Source organism: Gossypium hirsutum, chromosome D12 (assembly GCF_007990345.1).
Source record: "Gossypium hirsutum isolate 1008001.06 chromosome D12, Gossypium_hirsutum_v2.1, whole genome shotgun sequence".
NCBI lineage: Eukaryota > Viridiplantae > Streptophyta > Magnoliopsida > Malvales > Malvaceae > Gossypium > Gossypium hirsutum.
Genome location: NC_053448.1, coordinates 10,714,598 through 10,738,945, shown reverse-complemented (window position 1 = coordinate 10,738,945; position 24,348 = coordinate 10,714,598). Strand labels below are relative to the sequence as shown.

General features: G+C 33.2%; 2 protein-coding genes across 2 annotated transcripts; both read left to right on the top strand.

The window, feature by feature from the left end:
* The first annotated feature begins 13,228 nt into the window (after nt 1-13,228).
* On the top strand, nt 13,229-16,325 carry LOC121224672 (uncharacterized). The gene has a single exon (XM_041108449.1). It carries the CDS (start codon nt 13,831-13,833, stop codon nt 15,793-15,795), a length of 1,965 nt encoding a protein of 654 aa, XP_040964383.1. The 5' UTR covers nt 13,229-13,830; the 3' UTR covers nt 15,796-16,325.
* Nucleotides 16,326-17,059: 734 nt separating this feature from the next.
* Nucleotides 17,060-19,685, top strand: LOC107945802 (ferredoxin--NADP reductase, leaf isozyme, chloroplastic). Its single transcript, XM_016879931.2, has 9 exons — nt 17,060-17,404; nt 17,500-17,734; nt 17,944-18,077; nt 18,257-18,335; nt 18,565-18,656; nt 18,764-18,841; nt 18,990-19,052; nt 19,145-19,379; nt 19,502-19,685. The coding sequence occupies exons 1-9, from the start codon at nt 17,303-17,305 to the stop codon at nt 19,567-19,569; spliced, it is 1,086 nt and encodes a 361-aa protein (XP_016735420.2). The 5' UTR covers nt 17,060-17,302; the 3' UTR covers nt 19,570-19,685.
* Nucleotides 19,686-24,348: the final 4,663 nt, after the last annotated feature.

The following is a 24,348-nucleotide window of genomic DNA, read 5'->3' as shown; positions in this document are numbered from 1 at the left end:
TTATTTAAAGTTTAACAGTACTAATGTGACAGCTCGCTTGATAGTCTATGTGTAATTCATTGTTGTTATGGATACTTTTTTTTACAGATTTTTCTGACATTTTTAAAATTTGTTAATAATTTTAAATTTTTATGAAGTGCACATGAATTGACACTTGAGTTGCCACGTCAATGTGGTTAAGTTTTTCATAGCTCGATCAACTTTTCCATCTAATAAAAGTAATTTGACTAAAATTTAAAGGTTGAGTGCCAAAGTGATCCAAAAAAAATTAGAGCTAGTGTGACAAAATGACTAACTTCATTTAATATAGGGACTAATTTTTTCCTCAAACTTTGTTTACTCATGTAACTTGTTGAGACCTAAAGTCATTAATTGCTTGAACTGTCTAAGTTGAATAAAAGCGCCTGATTGCACTAGCCATTATGACTTATCATTGTGAAAACTGTGTGAACAAAATAACAAAGAACACCAATATTTGTTTACACAATTCAGTTTCCCTACATCTACGGAGCCTAGCTCAGTAAGTAATTCCATTATCTTTAATCACCAATACAACAAGTGAATTACATTCTATCACTTCCCAAGTATAGAGGTCTCACCCTTGTACCTAAAGGTTACAACACTCACATCTAAACTCTCCCCCTGAGAATTTAAACTGTAAACACAATTTATTTACCCTCAATTATACTCACAAATACATTCCTCAATGAATAGATATGTGCTATAACACCCGTTATTAGAGTAAGCTCTAGCAACGAGTGTTACATTTAACATTAAAGATTCACTTATGAATTCAAATACTTTTAAACTAGACTTTTTACAAATGATTCCATACCCTTATTATGCTTTTAGGAACATAATTTGACTAATAATAAAGATTAATTGTATGTAAAATTTGTTTAGGGTCTCATATCACCTAATTAAAAGTTTTGCCTTGCAGATCCGTATGTCTCGATACCATGGCCTTCATGCCTTAAGACATTGCCATGCCACTATAGGAATTTGGGTTCAAAGTTGCCCGATCTTGAGATAATAGGTTGTAGGTTTCAAGACAATGGGGCTTTTGTCTCGAGACATGGCATTGTTACTATAGATTTTTAGGTTCAAAGTTTTGATGTTTCGAGACCTGAGACAGGGGACCTGAAATTTCTACTTTCAAACACTTCTAAACCATACCAAATTTGATTATAATCAGTCCAAACATTATGCAAGACTCCTAAACCACGTAATATATTGTATTTAACGCTCTAAATACTATATATAACACGAGTATAAGTATATCTAAACATCTCATTTCTTATGCTATTGCTCACCTATGTACGTGCCATTAATCTAAACCAAAGTTTTGAAGATTCCGTACTTATCTCAAAGTCCTTAGCATGTGATGAGATGTGAAGAGCCCAATCCTCTATGAAACTTTATTTTGTCCTTTATTATTTAACATATGCCAAATGTAGACTTAATAGAACATGTTGGATATACAGAAATTGTAACACCTATAACCCGTATTCGTTGCCGGAATAGGGTTACAAGGCATTACCATATAAAACACGGCTCAAAATAGTCATATTACACGTGCTTTAAAATCCCACCATTCGAAACATATATACTTCTATTCATGTGCATAAAACCAAACAATCTATATCGCTCGGCTTATTGTCCATTAGAAAATGCAGCATAATCAATTTCACCAAATAGTCAAGTTTAGCATATAAATATCTTAGCCACAAATGCATTTAACCTTATCAAATAAGCACTTTTTTTATTTTTTTTAAACTCAACTAATAAGACATACATGCCTAACTTCCCATTTAAGTACAAAACATGTGTATGTTTTTCCATTCATCTTATCTTCTATTCGGCTAGCAAACTAACCATACAATTTACACCCAATCCGCATGTTAATTATTAAGCCTAAAATACATATAAAACCAATTCATACTTTACTCACTTGACTAACATTAGCCATTTTCCAAGTGCTTTAGCCGATTCAAAACGTGCCAATTCCATACAGTATAAATCATGTCAAAATTTTATATACACACTCAAATCAATTTATTATATATATATATCCGGTCATGCAAATTAACTTCTATATAACATTTAAATCACATACAACCTTTGCCATCCTATATTAAGCCTAAATAGTCAAATCATAATAATGACATAAACCTTTCATAAACTTAAAAGAACACATACAATGCAAATATTTTATACTTATAATAATAAGTCAATTACCATAATCGATCATACCACTATGTATACATATAGCACATTTTCAAATAACTTATTAAAGATATATATACATTTGTTTACATTTCATCAACCAAATATATATAATAATATATCAATTTCCATTTTCAATCCATTTCACCAATGTACTCATGCCATTACAAATTTACTCAAATTAACCATTTCAATTTACCAAATATTCATAGCATAACATAGTCCACACATAATGAATACAACCAAATTCAAAATTAACATATAACTAAGTACTTAACTACATGATTTGATCACCAATGCCGAATCACAAACTAGATTATGACCATCACTTATATTTACATCACATAAATATAGATAACCATTATTTCATCTTCAATATATATCGTATTTTACCTATTTAATCAAGTCAAATCTCAATACCATTCCATCACACAAATTAGACCATAATTCATACTTACAAATTAAGCTAATACATGATGAAAATCACTATCATTAGCATCATTAACAAACCACAACCATAACACATCCCTCATCCATATCAAGCTTACCAAAATAAAATAATTATAAACCATATATATATATCATTACGTCTTACCAAATTCATATACCAAGCATACCCCACGCCTTTACTATGACCAAAATTACTTAAACCTTGGATCATTAGCATTAGATCAAGCCATTTTCGCATGGCTGAATATATATACAACAACTAAATTAAAACTAGCCTATACATGCCACATAACCAAAAACTCAAAGTTATAATTTACCGAAGCGATAACCGGATAGTGTGATGACGACTCCAACGACTTCCAACCCGAGCAAGTATTTGGAGCTCTAAAAATATAGGAAAAACACACAGAGTAAGCTATTACAGCTTAGTAAGTCATGAGCAATTAAATAACTTAACAACATTTAATTAGTTACAACAAAATCAAATAATGTCTTCAATATTCATATCCATTTCCATAATCGAAAAATACATTTATCAAACACATATTATACATCAAATCCATATTTAACCGAATACACATAAGTTTAAAATTTGACCGAATATATATATAATGTCATTCACATGTGCAGTTCTCATTTTTAACCTCATTATTACATATCAATTTTGACCGAATATAAACTACATTATCAACTCATTTTTAACCAAATTAAATTATACTAGCATAATCACATTTAACCTCAAGCTTAACGTTTCATATAAAACATGTGTTTTCTTAAGTAAATCTTATATTAACCGAATGTGTATATATATATACAAAGTGTCATTCAATTCAAAGACATAATATCATTATATATCCGAATATATATTTACACACATATACATATAATTTTGAATCAAAATATAACATCATATGCATATACATAACACATGGCTGAATATGCTTAACCAATGTACATATGTCCATATTAGTAACTTATATAATTTGTATCACAAACCAATTGGCCAACTTACCTTATTGTTAAATAGGTAGTCAAGTAACTCATACCTGATTGTTTTAGCTCGTTTTACACCTTCGATCACAACTTATCATTGCCCGTTGAACCATTCGGAATTTAATAGGATACTCGGATAATCACATATATCGAACAATGCCAACGTCCCAGACGTGGTCTTACATGCTATCTCATATCGGTGCCACTGTCCCGAACAGGGTCTTACACGTAATCACATATATCGATGCCATCGTCCCAGACGTGGTCTTACATGAGAACACATATCGAAAATCCTATGTCATGACATATGTATCCTAGCTATTCCTAAGGTTCATACAGGGCTTTCGGACGTCGTAACTCAGTCGAAACGAATTCATAAACATAGCTTCCAAGTTTATTTTCATTTGGTTAACACATGTATAATTTCACATATTTCCTTTCAGCATATAAAATTCATATTTAATTAAAATAAACAATATATATTTGCTTATAGACTTACCTCGGATATCGACGGGTATATAGAACAACTATTCAACTACTATTTTTTTTCCCCGGTCCAAGTTTGATTTCTTTTGTTCTTGATCTATACAATTTCAAATTAAGCTCATTTAAACACAATTTCATTCAATTTAATCCAAAAACACATAAATGATCAAATTACTATTTTACCCCTGGCATTTTATACTTTTTACAATTTAGTCCAATTTGCATAAAACACAAAACATACAAAATTTACACATACCAAGCTTTGGCCGAATATTCATTATGCCCGTACAAGCACACAAAATTCATTTATTTCACATTTTAGTCCCTCAATTTATTATTTTTATAATTTAGCCCTAATTACTCAAATTCATCAAAATTTCCAATACAAAACATACTAACCCAAAACATATCTTCAATAATTCATTATCAAACATCACAAAACACAATTATTCATCAATGGCATAACTCAAAATATTCATCAAAATCAGAAATTGAAGCATGAGTCGGGTAGTATTCGAAGCAACGATCTCAAAAACGTAAAAATTATCAAAAACAGAAACAAAACTAACCTTGAATTAGCTCCAACAATGGCCGAATGCATGAACCTCTTCTTATTTTTTTCTTAGTATTTTCGGCTAGTTAATGGACAAAATGAATGACCACTTTCATTTTATTATATTATAACATATAATATATTAAATCATTTACTTAATTAACCTTTAATAATAAATATAAAACCTTTATATAAATAAGTCAAAACCGTCCACTAACTTAAATTATGGCCAATTTTCAACTTAAACACTCCATGTTAAAAAGACAAATGCAATTCGGCCCTTGCACATTAAACCACCAAATTTTCATTTTACGCGATTAAGCCCTTTTATTAAATCGGACATCTAAACGATAAAATTTTTAAACGAAATTTTAGCACATACTAATTCACACATTATAAACACCAAAAATAATTTTAAAATATTATTTTTATTTTTATTTACTCGGATTCGTGGTCCCGAAACCACCGTTCTGATTAGGATCAAAATCGAGTTGTTACAGAAATAATACAAAGTTTCACCGAGGTATAATCATAGAATAGAGTGGCATCGAAGTACAATATCAGAATAGAATAACATCGAAGTGCTTTATCAAAACAGAGTGGCACCGAAGTGCATTAACAAATTAGAGAGCGCGCTGAATGTTTCATAATGTCATGCCATCTATATCCCACAAGTTTACATCTTGTCTACTTGGGCAAATATATCAAAATTAGCTTCACTTTTACATTTCAAAACAGAACTTATATACTTTTGAATTCTTTTCAATTTAGTCATTATTATAAAAATTCAATAAGCACTATAATAATACTTCATTGACACATGAAATATATAACACACTATCTCACAATACTTCATTTCCCAGATCAGAACAAAAATTTATCTTAATTCTAAATTTTTGCATATCATTCAATTTAGTCCATTTTCATTAATCATTATATTCTCACTTTGAAATTCACTTTACTTCCATATACCACTACACTTAAATATGTTATTTCAAGTTCTTTTCTTGTAATATTTATAGATTTGGGGTTGTAATAGGCCCAATCTGCTCAGCCTGTTAGTGAAGTAAACCAAATAAATAAATGAATAAAATAAAAACCAATAAACAATCCATTTACAAACGGCCCAATTACCACAAAAACATTACAAACCCAATACCCAGCCCGAACCGAGACTGAAACCCTAGCAACATTTAGCTTCCAACGCCGCCATGGCCTTTGTCCCCACTGCCGAGCCTCTGCCAGCGTGCGCGCCTTCGCACATGCGCCACCACTGCTCGTTTTGCCTCCGTACACGCCACATCGGCCTCTGCCCTCGTACCTGCAAAATACACACGAAAACAAGCAGAGAAAGATAGCAGAATAGGGGCAACAGAGGGGATTTGAAGGGGAGCATTTTTCTTTTATTTTTTTTCTTTTCATTTCATTTTGTAATGCGGGCCATAAAAGGCCATTCGAATGCTGTAAACAGATGGATTGAAATACAAAAAAAAGGGTAAAAAAAGAGAGAGCACACTTATTGTAAAAAATACTCAGAAATCAAAGAGAAAGGGGTTTTTGAAAGGTGATTCTCCTTCGATTTTCTTTTTTGGTGATGTTTTCATGTTTGTTTGTTTTTTCCATATTCGTTTTTTTTAATGATTGAAGGAAGAAAGTAAGAGGAGGAAAAAAGTAGAAACTCACCTTCGAGGTGGGGGCATCGGATCCTGGTTCACTCCGCCCTAATCGAGTTGGAACGGGATGAAAGGAGGCTGAAGCGGCGCGCCGTTTGAATGGAGGGGATTAGTTTTTTTTAGGGCTTTCTTTTCTTTTTTGCTTAGGGTAATATAGTTTTAATGTTGGCTAAGTGGGAAATCATGAAATGACACCGTTTGGGCCGGATTCAATGGCCTTGAAACGGTGCCGTTTAGGCCACGACCCGATGACCCGACCCAGACGCGGCTGGGTCAGCATGTTCTGGTGTAGGGAGGGATATTTGCGCGGCCAGCCCCTTCCCTTTTCTGGTGCTTTCGAATCAAGTATTTTCTTTCTTCCTGATTTGGCCTCGTATTCTGTTTTCATTTCATTTTGGTCCAGCGTGCAACGCCACGTTTTGGAGGGTGGGGAATATTCCCCTTTCGGTCCCCCATGTCATTCGTGCTTTGCGATTTGGACCCGTTCTTTTATTTGTTTTAGATTTCTCCCCTGCATTACTGTTTTATTGCCAATTTTGTCTTCTGTTTTATTATTATTGCTAAAATCATTTAATTTATTATCTTTACTATTGTTATTATTGTTATTATTATTATCTTAGCATACGTAGTCACTTATTTTCACATATATATGCACATACATTATTTTATTTCATTACACATCGTTATTTTAAAATTTTTTATATTCTAATATATTAGCATATATTTTATGTTAATTATTATTTATATATTTTATAATACATTTTTTTAAATGTTTATACATATACTTTTGTGCTTTAAAAAAATTAATAATGCCCTTATAATACTATTTTATACACATATGTATATATAATTTATATAAAATTATGTTTATTTTACATATAAATGTATATTATTGATTTTATTTATGTATTTTCTACTTATTATTAATACATACGTAATTTATTCCATTAAAAAAGCCTCATTGGTGTATTTCACTTATTTCATTTTATGTATTATATGTTATTATCCCTTTTTTACAAATATTATTTATTTAAATTAATAAATATATGTTATTTTTTAATTATGACATTTTTTTATTTATTCGGGTATTATTATTCCATTTGACAATTGTTTTTTAACTATAATTGTGATTTATTTCAAATTCTTATATATAATATTTATTTTCAATTTATTTGAATCATAATTTCTTTTTTTATACATCTTAAATTATTTTAAAAATTTGTACATTTTCATGTGCATTAATTTATTTAGTGTTTTGATGGGCTTTAGATTCATTAGCTTTTAAATGTTAACATAATATATGATGTGAGAATTGTTTTTGGGTGTATTGTATTGCTTGTTTGTATTTGTTAATTATTCGTAGATCATTAGATTGCATTTTGATTACAAATGACTGCTTAATATTGTACATTATTCCACCGAATATCTTTTATTAAAATTTTGTGTTTAATATGGTTTAAGTTTTGAAATCCCTTTTAGATGTTATAATACTCGACATTCATAATTCGCGAGAGAATTGTGCCCTAACTTACTGAGCTTCAATTTTTCTGATGAATTTGGGTAATCGAGCATCTATTTGGTAATAAAAAAAACCTCGTGGTTTCTAAAATAAAATTCTTAAGATTTCAAAATGTTGGATCCTAACTTACTGGATACGACATTTTGTTATCTCAATTTTAAAATAAAGGAAATGTTTGATGTTTAAGAATTTCGAGAGAATTGATCCCTAACTTATTGGGTTCGGATTTCCCGATCGACTTAAATAATTGAATATTCTTCTTCGAATATATGATTTTCTTAAAAAGGAGACAAATCTAATTTTGAAGATCGAATTGTTGCACCCTAACTCACTGAGTGTGGCAATTTATTTCTGCAAGATAAGGGTACATTATCATATTCAAATTTTCTTTTTAAAAGGTTGTATTTTAAAATCTCTTTAAAATTTTGACATTAAGACATTAAACAATCAATGCGGTACCAATTTTGGGCGTCACGAGGTTGTTAACCCTTCCTCGTACATAACCGACTCTCGGACCTATTTTCTCAAATCTCGCAGACCTAAAATTTATTTTAATGGTGAACCTATCACACCTTAATAAAAGATCGGTGGTGACTCCAATTCTCATCTTCAAAGTCGATCCCCATTTTTCAAATTATAAAAAAAGTGGTTTCGACAGGGGTCATGAGGGCTTGATTTAGCTAGCCTATGTACCAATTTATGAAACTGTTAAAGTTTTAGAAAGTTGCTTGTAACACCTGTATCCCGTCTCCGTTGTTGGATTAAGGATCGGAGTTTTACAGAACCAAATAGAACAATTTATCTTAATTCAGAACAAGTATTCAATTAATTTCATAAAATGAATATTCACATGGGCCTTAATTCGGGTTTACGGTGCCCTAAAATTAGTTTGAAAGCAATTGAGGATCAAAATGAATCACAACATAAATTTTAGGAAAAACTTGAAAATTTGGAAAAGACAGGGGTCACACGGCCGTGTGACCAGGCCATGTGACACAACTCAGACCGTGTGAGCATTCGAATTAATGACACATGGCCGTGTCATAGACTGTGTAACTCACTGATTTGGTTCACATGGTCGTGTGAGCATTCTAACCTTTTTAACAACTTAATAATGAACTTAAATATAATTATAAATATTAGAAATATTTTTTTACAATTTGTAGTTGAATTGCAGAAATGTGGTTGCCATCGAAACAAATAAGAGTATTTGTCATTCCAAAATTGAATTAAAACGAATAAAAATAAAAAAATAGAATTAAATGAAGACGAACTTGAGAGAATTTTAATTAAAATTTTAGAACTAAACTATTGAGAGAATTGATAGAAATGAATTTAAATGAAAAAATGAGGAAAAGAATTGGGTTTATATAGAAACAAAAACTAGCTATTTTTTTAGGAGTTGGCTAAAAAAACACCCCCAACATACTAAAAAAACACCCTAATAAATAACACACCTTTACTAATTATTAATTAATGTTCTTTTACTTTATTGATTGGTTAGTAATTAACATCTTTCTACTGTAATGATTAAGAATTAATTATCACCTCTCCACTCACTTTTTTATCTCATTTAATTGTTAAACATATTTTTATTATTGTATTATTATTAAATATTATTAAATATTATTAAATATTTTTATTATTGTATTATTATTAAATATTATAAGTATTATTATTGTATTATTAAAGATATAAGTATTATTATTCAACATATTTTTTATTATAGGATTATTGTTAAACATATATATGAATATATAAATACAAAAATATGAGCAAAATGCTAAAATATAATAAATTAATATTATTCAACAATAATCCTCTATAGTTATAATAGATGTTTTGAGATTACAAGGTTTCAGTTGTCTATAAAATTCTAGACGTGACATATACATGGTTTGTCATCCAGCTGTAGACGGGGCTCTATGGCAGATCCAATAAGCCAAAATGGTAGGCATTGGGTAATCTCCTTCTAATTGTACCATCACATTATGATTATCATATACATGTGCAATTGTAATAGCATGATGGTATTGAAAATGTTCCAGACCTCTCCAAAGAAGAAAGAAAGTTATGTCACCTCGCTTGGTTAAATAATTGAGGATCACCCCAAACTATTGGCAATTAGGACACCTGTCATAGGCATAACCATCCAGTGTTCTGCTGGTGCAAGCGATTCTGAGAAACACAGTGAATTACGTAATTCATCGATTCCATCAGTGAAAACTTTAGCATAGATATCATATGAACTCAATAACTCGTCTAGCAGTTGATGTCGAACATAGAGCCATTGATCTTTGCCATAACCAAGACAAACAGATATTGCTCGGAATCCGCAATTTCCATCACCCTGACATCTTGTACATGTGTGATGTAAGGGTGGAACATATCTGGAATTTCTTTCATTAGTGGATGAGTGTTACATGATTCAGACATCTGGTTTAAATCTATAAAGTCTGAAACTTGCTCTGATGGCTCCTAGTTTAAGTTTGGAATTTTGATTACGTATGAACTATGTCTTGCAGGTTCTTTGTTCAACTCTACCAGATCCAACCCAACAGATGATTTTGACGTGGTTGAATGACTACGTCTTCTGGGAGCTTGACTTATAGAATCGACTTGTCACGTGTATTTTTTTGAATTGTAAGTTCTTTGATGAGTGTTTTACTCGTCTGGAATATATCTCTTAACTTTCTTAACAGAATTTTTTTCCCGACTTTTGATTGCTTAGTGAAGTTTTCTTTGAACAATTCTAACTCACCGTCACAACAAATATCTTCATTTTCCACAGAAGTTGATGGTGCTAAGTCAAGCTTCCTCCAGAATACATCTATTGAATCCAACGGAATACACTCACATGCATTGAAATGTCATTAGTTTATAAAAATTCAATATATAAATAAAAATTTAGAAAATAATTGTTAAATATACCACCTAAATTCAAGTAGACTGATAGTATGCAAGCGCATGGTAACCCACAACTATGACGTAGTTTACAACCACAGTTTGAAGAGTCAAGTTAATGTCTACATAACCACTGAAGTTCCCCTTCTATGATATCTAGAGCTTCAAGTGCCACAAAACCCCACAATAATCTAAAACACGGTAAGTTGTGTTTGTGTTTGAGGATAATTCTACTCTTTTCAAAACTTTCATATATCGATGTAAGTTGAGACTTCACAATCTGATCGATACAACCAACAAATTTATTTAGAGAAATTTTTTTTGCACTAAGGTATTTCTTTAGCTTTGCATGCTGGCTCTCAACTCTATTCGTAGTTCGTTCTCGAAAGTTGAGATGCCGATCAATCTAGACCGACACAAATATTTCCTTATATTTGCTTAACCACACTTGATCTAGATATTTTAAAACACCTGAATTTATATAAATGTTAGTTATGTATAAAAAGTCTTCTAAAACTATAAACAATTATTTATAGAATAGCGAGGTTTATACCTGGATATTCGCTCAACATTGATTGGAGTTTTTTGTAGTTTTTGGTGTACAATATCCACGTTGGAGATTCAACAAGTACAGTCCACATAGCACGAAAGGAGTCACACTCATGTTGCGACTTGATAGACTGCCTACAATGCTTTTTAATATTTTTAGTAATGTGTCATCTACATAGTAACCGAGTGATATCGGGAAAAACTTGTTGGCATGCATTCATCAGAGCGAACTCTCTGTCCGTCGCAATAACACGTGGGTACATGCACTCTTCTAGTGTCAACTTTAGACATGTTAATGCCCAATTATACTTCTCCTCCTTTTCGTTAATGATAAAGGCAAAAGCTATACTAAATGTCTTGTTGGTTGAAGTCACGCCAACAATTTGAACAAAAGGCAGATCATATTTGTTCGTTTTGTCGTGCATTGTATATGGTTTTTTGTGTAGAAACGTTATTCTCGTCCTGCTCCTTCAGTGTCGATAATATGTCACGTGGTGTAGCATTCTTACTCGTCAAATCAACCAACAATTTTTTTTTGTTTTCTTTCAACCACCTTGCATAAGCATGTCCCTCCATATGTTGTGCAGGTGGATGGTTATGTTGATCACATATCACCCTTAACGTCCACCCATCATATTGTTTTAAATACGAACCTACCAATCGGAATTTACAGTTAGTCTTTTTGGTGCCAGACTTTTTACTTGATTCTTTAAATTTGTATTCACCGCCACGGTCACAAATAAGTGTGACGTAAGACACCACACCATTTTCCTTTGCTTTTGATCTTCTTGTGACGATGATATAACCAAGAGAGAATGCCGTGTTTTGCACCCATTGCATCAGCTCTTCACGAGACTCGAACACCTAAAATTTAAATGATTTTGTTAACAAATATTAAATGTTATGAAGATAAAAAAATATTAACATCATGATAAATATTATACCCGATCGGTAAAAAATGGTGATGTCGCCATAGAGATCTCATTGCCTTCATTTAAGTTACTTCAGTAAAAATTCGACATCTTTTGTTGAACACTACAAATTATGACGAAGAAATCAGTAGTCATAAAAATTTAAAACAGATTTTAATTTATACAAGAATTAATAAATAAAAAAAAAGGAAAATTAAAAAAACAGATTTTTATAAAAAATAGTTTAGAACAAATTTATAAAAAATAAAATTACAAATAATAGAGTGTAGTGATAAGGACTTACTTAATTTTGTTAATAATAATATGAGTTTACGTTAGGGTGTTGTTAATGTTCATGAAAATAAACATATATATATAACTCTGCTTATTTATTGTATTAATTACAACAAAATTAATTTTTCCCGTTTTTTAAGATGTTGACTCTAATTTTTTGGACTAAATTGATTACACTAATTAATTTAAGATGTTGAAAATGAAGATATTTGAAAAATGTACTAATTAATTTTTTGGACCACATTAATTTAAAATCTTGACTCTAATTATTGTATTAATAAAAGGATTCGTTGGGAAAGACACTCATCCAATAAAATGAGAAATGTTGTAATCAATTACACTGAAAAGGAGAATTAGGGTGTTTTCTTTAATATGTTGGGGGTGTTTTTTTAGCGATACCCATTTTTTATGGCCGTTGACAATTCGACCGTTGAGGGAAAAGCTGAACACGTTTTCCCTTCTCTCTTAAAAAACGGCCTAGTGCGATAAATATGGTAAAAATCGACCTAATTATTCAATTAACTTTTAAAATCATTTATGCCTAATTTAGCCGTTAAGTCTAGTAAGAACTGAAAGCAAACAAATACTAACGCTGTAATAAAGTGTAAAACACTATAAATTGTATAAAGAAAAGTCAAGAAAAGAAGATGAAGTTATCAAAATGAATGGCAAAAGGTTCCAATGGCAGCTGGAAATTCTTTTACCTTGTTTTGTATTGTCCTGTTTCTGCTGCTGCCTATTTAAAAATCCTTCTTTGTTTTGCATGTCTTTGGAGATTATGCCTGTCACCTCCATTGCCATTGGCTCAAAAATATGTACTTTTTGTATATTGATAAAAAATGACAGCAACAATGCAATTCAACACCGTCCACCTCCTTCAATATACAAAAATTCATTTTTTCTGAAAGTATATAAACAACAAAAATACAGCGCAACACAACAGCAACAATCGTAGAAGCTATGTCCACCCAAAATTGTTAAATAAACAAGAAGATGAACGCCATTTTGACATTGTAAAACTCGTCTGCCATGAACGCCCATTCACCCTTTTCTTCTTTCACTTTCCTCATGCGTCCACACCCTGAAACCAAGGCAAACCAATGCACCCCTGAAGTCCAAAATCCCCATAGAACCTAAAAGCAGCAATTAACTCCCATTTTCACCCTCCATTTCTCCCGTTTATCAAGCCTTTAACCAGAAACTTCTAACCCCAAAAGGTTAGAATCGCAATAAATATAAAGTCGTTTCTCTTCACTTTTTTTTTCTGTTCTGATGGCGGATATGGTGAAGCAAATCTTGGCAAAGCCAATTCAGTTAGCAGACCAAGTAACGAAAGCGGCGGATGAAGCAAGTTCGTTCAAGCAAGAGTGTGCGGAGCTTAAGTCAAAGACGGAGAAACTGGCCGGCTTACTCCGACAAGCAGCGCGTGCCAGTTCCGACCTCTACGAACGCCCTACGCGCCGTATAATCGATGATACAGAACAAGTCCTCGATAAAGCTCTTTCGTTGGTCCTCAAATGCCGAGGCAACGGCTTTATGAAGCGCGTGTTTATAATCATCCCTGCTGCCGCGTTCCGCAAAATGTCTTCTCAGCTGGAGAACTCTATCGGCAATGTTTCCTGGCTTCTCCGTGTTTCGGCTTCGGCTGATGATCGCGACGATGAGTACTTAGGCCTTCCTCCAATCGCTGCAAACGAACCGATTTTATGCCTAATATGGGAACAAATCGCGATTCTTTACACCGGTTCACTCGACGACCGGTCCGACGCGGCTACTTCGCTTGTTTCCCTAGCCAGAGACAATGATCGGTACGGGAAACTGATTATAGAACAGGGAGGTGTTGGGCCATTATTGAAATTAGTCAAAGAAGGGAAAATGGAAGGTCAAGAAAACGCCGCCAAAGCAATTGGCCTTCTGGGTCGGGACCTGGAAAGCGTGGAGCATATGATCCACGCTGGCGTTTGCACGGTGTTTGCGAAAATCCTCAAAGAAGGTCCAATGAAAGTTCAAGCTGTGACGGCGTGGGCGGTGTCTGAGCTGGCTGCTAATTACCCAAAATGCCAAGATTTGTTTGCTCAGCATAACATAATCCGATTGCTCGTCAGTCATTTGGCGTTCGAAACCATCCAAGAACACAGCAAATATGCAATTGCCAGTAACAAGGCGACGTCCATCCACGCGGTGGTTATGGCGAGCAGTAATAATTCGAATGTGAATAACGTGAAAAACGTCATTGACGAAGATCACCAGAATCCAATTCCGCATCCATTGGGGAACCAAACCCCTAATCAGATGCATAATGTGGTTACGAATACCATGGCAATGAAAGGTGCGACGAAATTGCCACAAAAGCCGAGTAGTAATCATGTTAGGAGCAACAGTCAGGGCAATGCCAAGCTAATTCATCAAGTTTATCATCATCAGCAGCAGCTGAGTGGTTCGATTTCCGGGGCGAATATTAAGGGAAGGGAATTGGAGGACACCGCTACCAAGGCTTATATGAAGGCGATGGCAGCTAGAGCTTTATGCTATCTTGCTAAGGGGAATTCAAGTGTCTGTCGGAGCATTACAGAATCCAGAGCGCTGTTATGCTTTGCAGTTTTGTTGGAAAAAGGAATCGATGAAGTGCAGTTGAATTCGGCTATGGCATTGATGGAGATTACGGCAGTGGCAGAGCAGGATACCGATTTGAGAAGGTCTGCATTTAAGCCAAATTCTCATGCTTGTAAGCTTGTTGTGGATCAGCTTTTCCTGATAATAGAGAAGGCTGATTCGGAGTTGCTGATACCTTGCATAAAGGCTATTGGTAATTTGGCAAGGACGTTTAGAGCAACGGAAACAAGGATGATTTCCCCATTGGTTAAACTTCTGGATGAGAGGGAAGCTGAAGTTTCCAAGGAGTCTGCCATTGCTCTTACCAAATTCGCTTGCACCAACAACTATCTACACCTTGATCACTCCAAGGCAATCATTAGTGCGGGAGGTGCAAAGCATTTGATTCAACTAGTGTATTTTGGGGAACAAATTGTTCAGCACTCAGCATTACTTCTCCTATGCTACATTGCCCTCCATGTACCGGATAGCGAAGAACTCGCCCAAGCTGAAGTGCTGACAGTGCTGGAATGGGCATCCAAGCAATCCAACATGACCCCGGATGAAACAGTGGACACACTTCTACATGAAGCCAAAAGTAGATTGGAGCTCTATCAGTCTAGAGGTTCAAGGGGATTCCATTGATTCAATCGCTTTTCCATTGTGATTTATTGTTTGGGACAACTGTACATACAGCTAGAACTGTTCTTCCATGAAGTATTTTTCAGTCATATGCAGAATTGTATTGCCTTGAGTTGCATGGCTGTTGTAAGGGTAGAAAGAAGTTCCGTGATATGTAGCAGGTCATTCATTTCAATTTTTTTGGTCTGAAATTTTAATGGGGGTGTCTATCTTCTAACCACCGTAAAAGAATGATTCGACCTCTGATATTCGGGGCTTGGGCTCTGTCAGAACCAGCTCTTTTAACTTACCACTACTTTTTCTGGATTATGTCATCTGATTTCGTCACGAAACGAGAAATGACCTATCTAGGCTGCCACTCACATGGAAGGTGACTCAGATTCTGCCATGTATTTTTACTGCAGAGGCAGAGCTGACTGCATGCATTTATACCTCTTACCCAGTTGTTTATCAGCAGCTTATCATGAACTTTTCTTGGTCAAAACTGCCCTGTTCCAAAATGTAATTAACAATTTCAAGTAGAGAAAAAACAATAGACTTGTCAAAATCCACCCACAGGAGAAGACTGGGTTTATGCCTCGTATTACAGCGAAATGTGGTAAGAATAATAAGAAACCCCACGTTTTTTATTAGCTGAAATTAATAAAAAAATTAAGCAGATTTCTACCCATCAAGCTTGAAGCCTAAAACAGGTCATGTAGGCCCTGGTTTAGGGATACTTGATGCTTGTTATTTCTGCTTTTCTATTTTTTGCTTTTAGTAAAAGTACACGAAAAATAAATTTAATAGATGTCAAAAGGTAGGAATTCATAAGCTAATAGAGACAGATTCGATGATACTATGCAACAAGGAAAGTTATATATTTATATATTCATTAAAAGTTGTTTTTATATGATATTCAATGTCGTTCCTTGCATTACTGAAAACGACGTCCAACTTGTACTCTGGGATGGCGATTTGTCCATGGATTGCCTTGGTGGACTGAGATGAGTTAACCCAACGCCATCTTTGGGTCCCCAGTTCCTTCTTCCATTTCATTTTGCTTTTGGATGGATTTTTTTGTTTAATTATACCAATCATCCTCGATTGATTTTTACTGTCTTGATCCAAATAATTTAGTATCAGACGATAAAATCGATTAATCAACTTATATTATATTATAAATAACTAAAAATAATATATGTAAGTTAGTCAATCGGTTTAGTTCTGAATTTTAATAACTAAACCAATTTAATTACAAAACTTACTTATTGCCATCCCCTATCCTTGGATTTGGAATCAAGAGTTGCTCTAAAAAAAATTCAATGGTGATTATGCATATAAGGTGGTACACATGGACTTATCCTTATAGAGGCCACTGCATTGGCCTTCAAATCTCCTCCACCCAATTCATGATCCAAACCCAATACAAAACCATATCCTTCTGAGATTTCCTCACCTCATCTCATTCCTTCTTCACCAAACTATCCATCAAATTACATTTTTCTCACCTCTTCATTCTCCAAAACCCATGGCTGCCGTAACTGCTGCAGTCTCCTTTCCTTCTACCAACTCCACCTCTTTTACTACTCGAACCTCTATCATCTCTCCTGAAAGAATCACATTCAAGAAGGTAAACTTCTTTCTTTTCTTTTGTAATTAATATATGTAAAAACTTCATACATGTTGGGAGTAGGTCACCTGCTTTTTTTGGTTGTTGTTTTTCAGGTTTCTTTTTACTACCCAGATGTTTCAAGTGGAGGGAGAGTGGTTTCAGTGCGAGCCCAGGTTACAACTGAAGCTCCTGCTAAAGTTGTAAAGGAATCCAAGAAAAATGATGAAGGTGTTGTGGTTAACAAGTTCAAGCCAAAGGAACCTTACATTGGCAGGTGCCTTCTAAATACTAAGATCACCGGTGATGATGCTCCTGGAGAGACATGGCACATGGTCTTCAGCACTGAGGGTATGCAATTCATCTCAAATTATATTCTTCAAGATACTTGCATGTCTATGTGAAAATAAAAAAATGCAGATACAGAGTTTTATGTGCCCAATGCGAGTTTTCGTTCATCAAGGAATGAAAAGTTGCCGTTCTTGAGATGATTAATTAGATAAAGGGGAAAAAAAAAAGACTCTTTCTTCTTAGTTGACTAGCTAGTTGGATTGGATCAGGAGAGGTTCCTTACAGAGAAGGACAATCCATTGGAGTGATTCCGGATGGCGTTGACAAGAATGGGAAACCTCATAAACTGAGATTATACTCTATTGCTAGCAGTGCTCTTGGTGACTTTGGGGACTCCAAAACAGTGAGTTTTCCTTCAGAAGTTAATTTCCTTTCCAGATTAAGATACAAATCAAGTGCTGATAGGCTCTGAGCCACCCAAGTCTACATAACTAATAGCATTCAGCTCTTCTGGTTTCTGTTTGTTTTTTCATTTTCTTATTCATTTTTGGTTTTCTGAATGGTCTCATTGTATTATTGCAGGTATCCCTATGTGTGAAACGTCTTGTATACACCAACGAGAAAGGAGAATTTGTTAAAGGAGTCTGCTCAAATTTCTTATGTAAGAATGCAGGACTTCTATGTTTCATCATAATGTATTACTATTGTTTAGAACAACCGGTGTCAAAAGATGATGAACCCGGAGCTTTGGTAAGTTAGTTTATGCGGCCATTCTTAAAAGATGGCATCCAATAGATTTGGAGTTGGAATCTTAATATCTGCAACTCCTTCTCTATCTCCGGGCATTGGTCACTCTTGTACCTAAAATTATGTTTTATTCGTATCTTCAGGTGACATGAAACCTGGGGCAGAAGTTAAAATCACAGGACCTATTGGAAAGGAAATGCTTATGCCAAAAGATCCTGATGCCACAATCATCATGGTTTGTATTTTACCAAGCTGTTATCATGCATTCATTGTATATTCCATTATATTGATAAACTGCTGCTCCAAAGCAAACATTTTCTCACTGAGTTACTTTAACTGCAGCTTGCTACAGGAACTGGTATCGCTCCCTTTCGATCATTTTTATGGAAAATGTTCTTTGAAAGGCATGAGGATTACAAGGTACAAAAGAAACAATTATGACCTTTATATCCATGCATCCATTTTAAGCTAAGCAGTGAAGCCTGTTATAACCTGTGGCCTTAACTTAACTCACCAAGGCTAACATATACGATTATTCTACTAATGAGTGACTTGAGAAAACTTGTAGTTCAATGGTTTGGCATGGCTGTTCCTCGGTGTTCCTACAAGTAGCTCATTGTTGTACAAGGAGGTAAGCATGCAAGCTAGGAAAAGAAAAACATCTGATACTGGGAATCTGGTGGTTTTGCCTCTTTGAACGAAAAGTGAAATGTTATATAACAGGAATTTGAGAAAATGAAGGAGACGTATCTAGACAACTTCAGGCTGGACTTTGCTGTGAGCAGAGAACAAACAAATGAGAAAGGAGAAAAGATGTACATTCAGACCCGAATGGCTGAATATGCAAAAGAGCTATGGGAATTACTGAAGAAAGATAACACCTTTGTTTACATGTGTGGGTTGAAAGGAATGGAGAAGGGAATTGATGACATAATGGTCTCACTTGCTGCAGCAGATGGTAACCAAAAAAAAAAAGCAGAACCCAATTCTTTTACCAGATCACTAATTAATAAATCTCCATGAATTATATATACATACATACACCTCCAATCTAAATCTGTCTTTGGACATTTTTTTCAGGTATTGATTGGATTGAATACAAAAGGCAGTTGAAGAAATCTGAGCAATGGAATGTGGAAGTCTACTGATTGTGGATTACATGTACAAACCAAACCCCAAATCTTCCTCTCTTTTTTTATTTTATAACCAAACCTCACAAATCTTAATCTCGAGGAGTAATAAATGAAACTTCAATTTCCCCTTATGAACATTTGTTTGACATGTATCCCATGCTTCAGCTTTGATGTGCAGAATGGATTGATGCCATATCTAACCTTTTTCTCAAAGGAAATCATATAAATATCTAGCTGTTATAAATGTCTATAACCCTTTTAAACATTTATTAAAATAATGAGATAAAAAAAATATTATAAGCAGATTTAAGGTGATACCAAATATCTGTTCTTTTTTAATTTTAATTATCATTTTATCATATCGACATCAACCCAAACTCCCACTGTTACTTTAAATTTACGTTCTATAACTATTGCTTAAAAGTTGCATTCTACCCAATATTTTCCTCCAAAAGTAAAATGAAAGTGATAATTAGTTGTTAGTTAAAACGTTTGATTGGAAATGGATATTTATAACCTATAATCATATCAAAATTTAAAATTAATTATTTAATTCTATTTTTATTAAAATAAAATGTTAAATATTTTTATTACCACTAAAATTAAAGCTCTTATTAAAATAAAACTTCTTAATTATCTAATTTTATTTAATGAAATATTGATGAACTGTTTTGTAATTAATTTTTATATTTAAATTGATAAAATAAATTATTGACAAGAAAATAAAAAACTATTGTTCTCCATCACTTTCAAATTTTAAAACACAATCGATGAATCAATTATTATTTGATGCATTGTCAATGAAAAGAAAAAATTTCGAAAGGGTTTGATAATGGCAAATGCCCATTGAATTATATTAAAAATATTAAAAAAATAAATAAACACATATGGTTGATCGAATATTCCACACACAAGTATACGTATTGTGACAAGTAGTATAAAAAATATTGTTCCCACAAAGAGTTATTACTAATTATGTTGTTGATCACCAACTATTACTTTATAACTTATCTAAATAAATCGATAACATAAATTTTCAATATAAATCAAATAAATAAAAATGAGCAAAACAAATTAAAACAAAATAATCAATCAATAATAAAAGCTCAGGATTACAATTTCATCTAATGCATAGTTAATTGTTCCATCTACACTCAATTTATCCCTATAAAGTTAATTACTAACTTGGGTACAAAATTTCTCTCAATTCTCTCCTAAGCAATTAAATAATTAACTTAACCTAATTATTGAGTTATATTCATATACCAATAATTTAAAATCAATTGATTAAGAACAAACCCTAATTATAGCTACCCAGTGTAATTTAGGTATATTCCTATTCTAGTTACGAATCAAGATTTGACCCATTTAATTTCGATCAAGAGTTATTCATTCTAGGCCTAAAACAAAAAGCCATTTTCCAATTTCTTTAGGTTTTGTTGGATTAATAGTTGACCAGACTATTATCAATATAGAACAAGAATGAATAAATAATCAAAACTTTATCAAGAACAAAAACAGATGGAAATAGAGAATTATTCAATTAACTAAACATGAAATTCATTGCAATTCTAGAAAAGAAATTTTAGTTCATGGAAAAATTGAAAAAAAATATTGAAATAAAAACAAGAACTAATCATAGAAACATAAACAATAAAGAAAATAGATGGAGAAATTGAGTCTTCTCAATTATTTCCGTCAATCTTTGATGCTTGAAGGCTTTGGTAGCTTCTCCTCTTTTTCTCCACACTTTCCTTGAACTTAGGTTTTTTTTTCTTTTATATTCCATAAAAATTTGCAACCCTTAAAATTTATCAGGTAACTGTGTCACTCCAACGGACAAATCTTTCGTTGGAGTAAAAAACTGCGTTATTTGCATATATCAATCTATCATTTCTCCATGTTTTTTCAAACCTACAATAGGTAAGAAATGCTCGAAAATAAGTCTGAACTAACACTAATAATATATAATTGACGTACAAAAAATTAAATATAAAGAAAAGAAAATTCATAAATTCTACTAAAAATAACTTATAAAACAAACTAAAATCCTACTATAAAAAAACAAATAACTCCACTATTTTAGAGTTATCACTTATCTCAACCCTGCTTGTGGAATTTTTTCTTTCCATTAGCGGTGTACCTAATACTAAGTTAACAACTTTTTTTTTTGTAAACTAGATTTTTCCCAAAAATACTTATTGTAGGGTGAGGTCAGAGTAAAATTGACTTAAAGTATTATTATAGTATCACATAGAAACCATCGATGCAGGTTTTATGTCTTGTTTAAAGACCTTCTCCTACTCAATATTTTAATAACATGCAAGGTTTTATGTCTGATTTTCAAGCACGAATAATTAAAAATTCAGATAAGTACAAGTGCCATTTTTTCCCTGAATTATATGGCAAGCTTATATCATATATGCATGAACATACTTTTCAATTTAACCACATTCAATCTCATATAATATCAACATATCATAATCAAAATTAAAGAATTAAATTGACTCTGACCAACAAAAAATTTCCATTTGTAGGGAAACATAAAATAATTGAAAATTACAATAATTTTTTTAAAACATCATTTGGGTGTTTTAGGTATAAGCCAAACATCCTTGACTTTTCCCTAAAAAAAATGTTTGTCAAAAGTAGTCTCGAATCTAAAAACACAAAACAAGAACCAAACTCCCTAATGTCGCCAACCATTGTTACCATTAGCCGTAGTCGTGGGTTCAGCCGATCAACTGCCAGTTCCTTTGCCTGGCTCCCATCAACGTTTGTGCGCCATCCCCGATGTCCTACTGCCAGTCCTAGTCATGGTGATCTTTGATCGATGGTGTTGTGGCCTCTTAGACACTGTAGGGCACGAGGCCTCCATATACTGTGCAACTTGTTTAGTTGGTTGGGGTGCGAAGCCCCAATTTTTCTAGCTTGTTGCTCACGTGGCCGATCATCTAGCCTTACTCGTTGCTACTGCGTAGTTGAGGTGCGATGCCTCAACTTTATCTGCACGGTACCTTGATCAGTATGGATGATTATCATTCTAGCCTGTGTGCCGAATGCTCACAAAGGGAGTGATGCCCTTACATGCTTGGCAACTTGCGCACTTGTTGGGGTGCGATGCCGCAATAGCTTTTGTATGTTGCATGTCCAGTTGGGGCGTGATGCCTCGGCCTCCTATGCGCTTCATTTGCGCAACCTTCCATGCGTTCAATTTGATGATATCACCATTCGATTTCATTTGGGTTATTGATCCATTGTGCTTTTCTTGGCTCTGCTGAAAAATTAAGGTTATAAGCATCTTAGTATGTTTTTGACTCATATGAATTTTCTAACTTTACACAAATAAAAATTAAAAAACTGTGTGGATATGATAGTCCAAGATCTAATTACAAACCCAAAAATTAAAAAACCTAAATACAACCTATCTAATGTTAGGAACCACACCTTTTGGCAAAATTACTCTATAACATAATATAAAATAATATCTATACATTTATCTACATATATAATCTAAAACATGAAAATAATTAAGAATGACACTTCTTGTCAATTTTAATCAAACAATGAGAGCAATAGAGGGAGAAATTCAGTATTCAGTTTATGCTATAAACATAGGACAATCTGGCTTTAATACCAATTGTTGGGAAATTTCAGTTTAGAAATAATTTTGTTGCACAGTGAAAAATTGAAACTTTCTAAAGCCAAGAAGTTGTGTTATTTGTAGTAATAAACCATAACCAAATTAGCATCTATGCTTTGAGTTAGGCAATCTATTTGTTTCTTAACTTTTAACCAAAACGATCTTCTCCACTAATCTCAAACTCCGATCCATTTAAAGTGTGGGCTTTAATTTCACAAACCAATTGCAAAGAATGAAAATTTCATTAATATTTAGAGGGGATATGAATGTATCTCAAAGGCTAGAAACTAAAAAGACGAAATCTCTCAAAATATAGACTTTATTTTAGGAAAATAAATCATACTAGATTTTGACAAAGTATCGATGCTTAAGTGATGTATGTTTGACCTAGCCAATGGTCTCTATATATAGAGAAAAACAAAAGTCTCAGTTGAACAAGTGTTAAATAAATAATATTATTTTAATACAAAAAGACAGATATTCCCCTTTGGGAATACTTAGGGGCAGTGACACGCCACTATACCTAGTCTCTAGGACTAGGGTTACTGCTCATTTGCAATCAGATGAGCCTTTGGGCTTGTCCCTTGTATTGGATATTAATTGTATGTGTTATATGAATTTTAAACTACCTCATATAATTTTTTACTGCATCTATAATGACTTAGTTACTTCAAACCTCTAATGTCTTATTTATAAAAGTGTTGGCAACCCATATTAGGTCTTCGACACGTCCTAGGTCTTCATATAAGGTTGATTGTGTTGACAAAAATAGCCTCAACAATCTTGGGCGGCAAGTCGACTTGTGTCGTGCCATAGCCTTTGCTTGGTGCGACACGACATGTAAAATACACATTGTGTCATTTGTTTCATGCTTTGAAGTCTTGGGAAGCTTGTGCATCACTCTTCCCTTCCTTCCACATCAATTGGGTCTTTAAATCTTCATCCTACACACTCAATTGAACATATTAGTACTACCTAAGGCCTATTTGGTCACAACACTCACAAAATGTGTTAAAAACATTTATTTTACTAACATTTAATCCTAAGTCCTAAATACCGAAAATGTAATATAAAATACTAAATTGGCTAGAAAACAAGCTCCTTAAGTGTGGAAATGATCTGAATTAACTACTACATTTGACGACAAGTCA

Coding starts and splice junctions, on each gene's coding strand:
- LOC121224672 (XM_041108449.1), top strand. CDS start 13,831: ATGGCGGATATGGTGAAGCAAATCTTGGCAAAGCCAATTCAGTTAGCA.
- LOC107945802 (XM_016879931.2), top strand. CDS start 17,303: ATGGCTGCCGTAACTGCTGCAGTCTCCTTTCCTTCTACCAACTCCACC. Junction 18,336..18,564: donor AGTCTGCTCAAATTTCTTAT/GTAAGAATGCAG, acceptor TCGTATCTTCAG/GTGACATGAAACCTGGGGCA. Junction 19,053..19,144: donor GCTCATTGTTGTACAAGGAG/GTAAGCATGCAA, acceptor GTTATATAACAG/GAATTTGAGAAAATGAAGGA.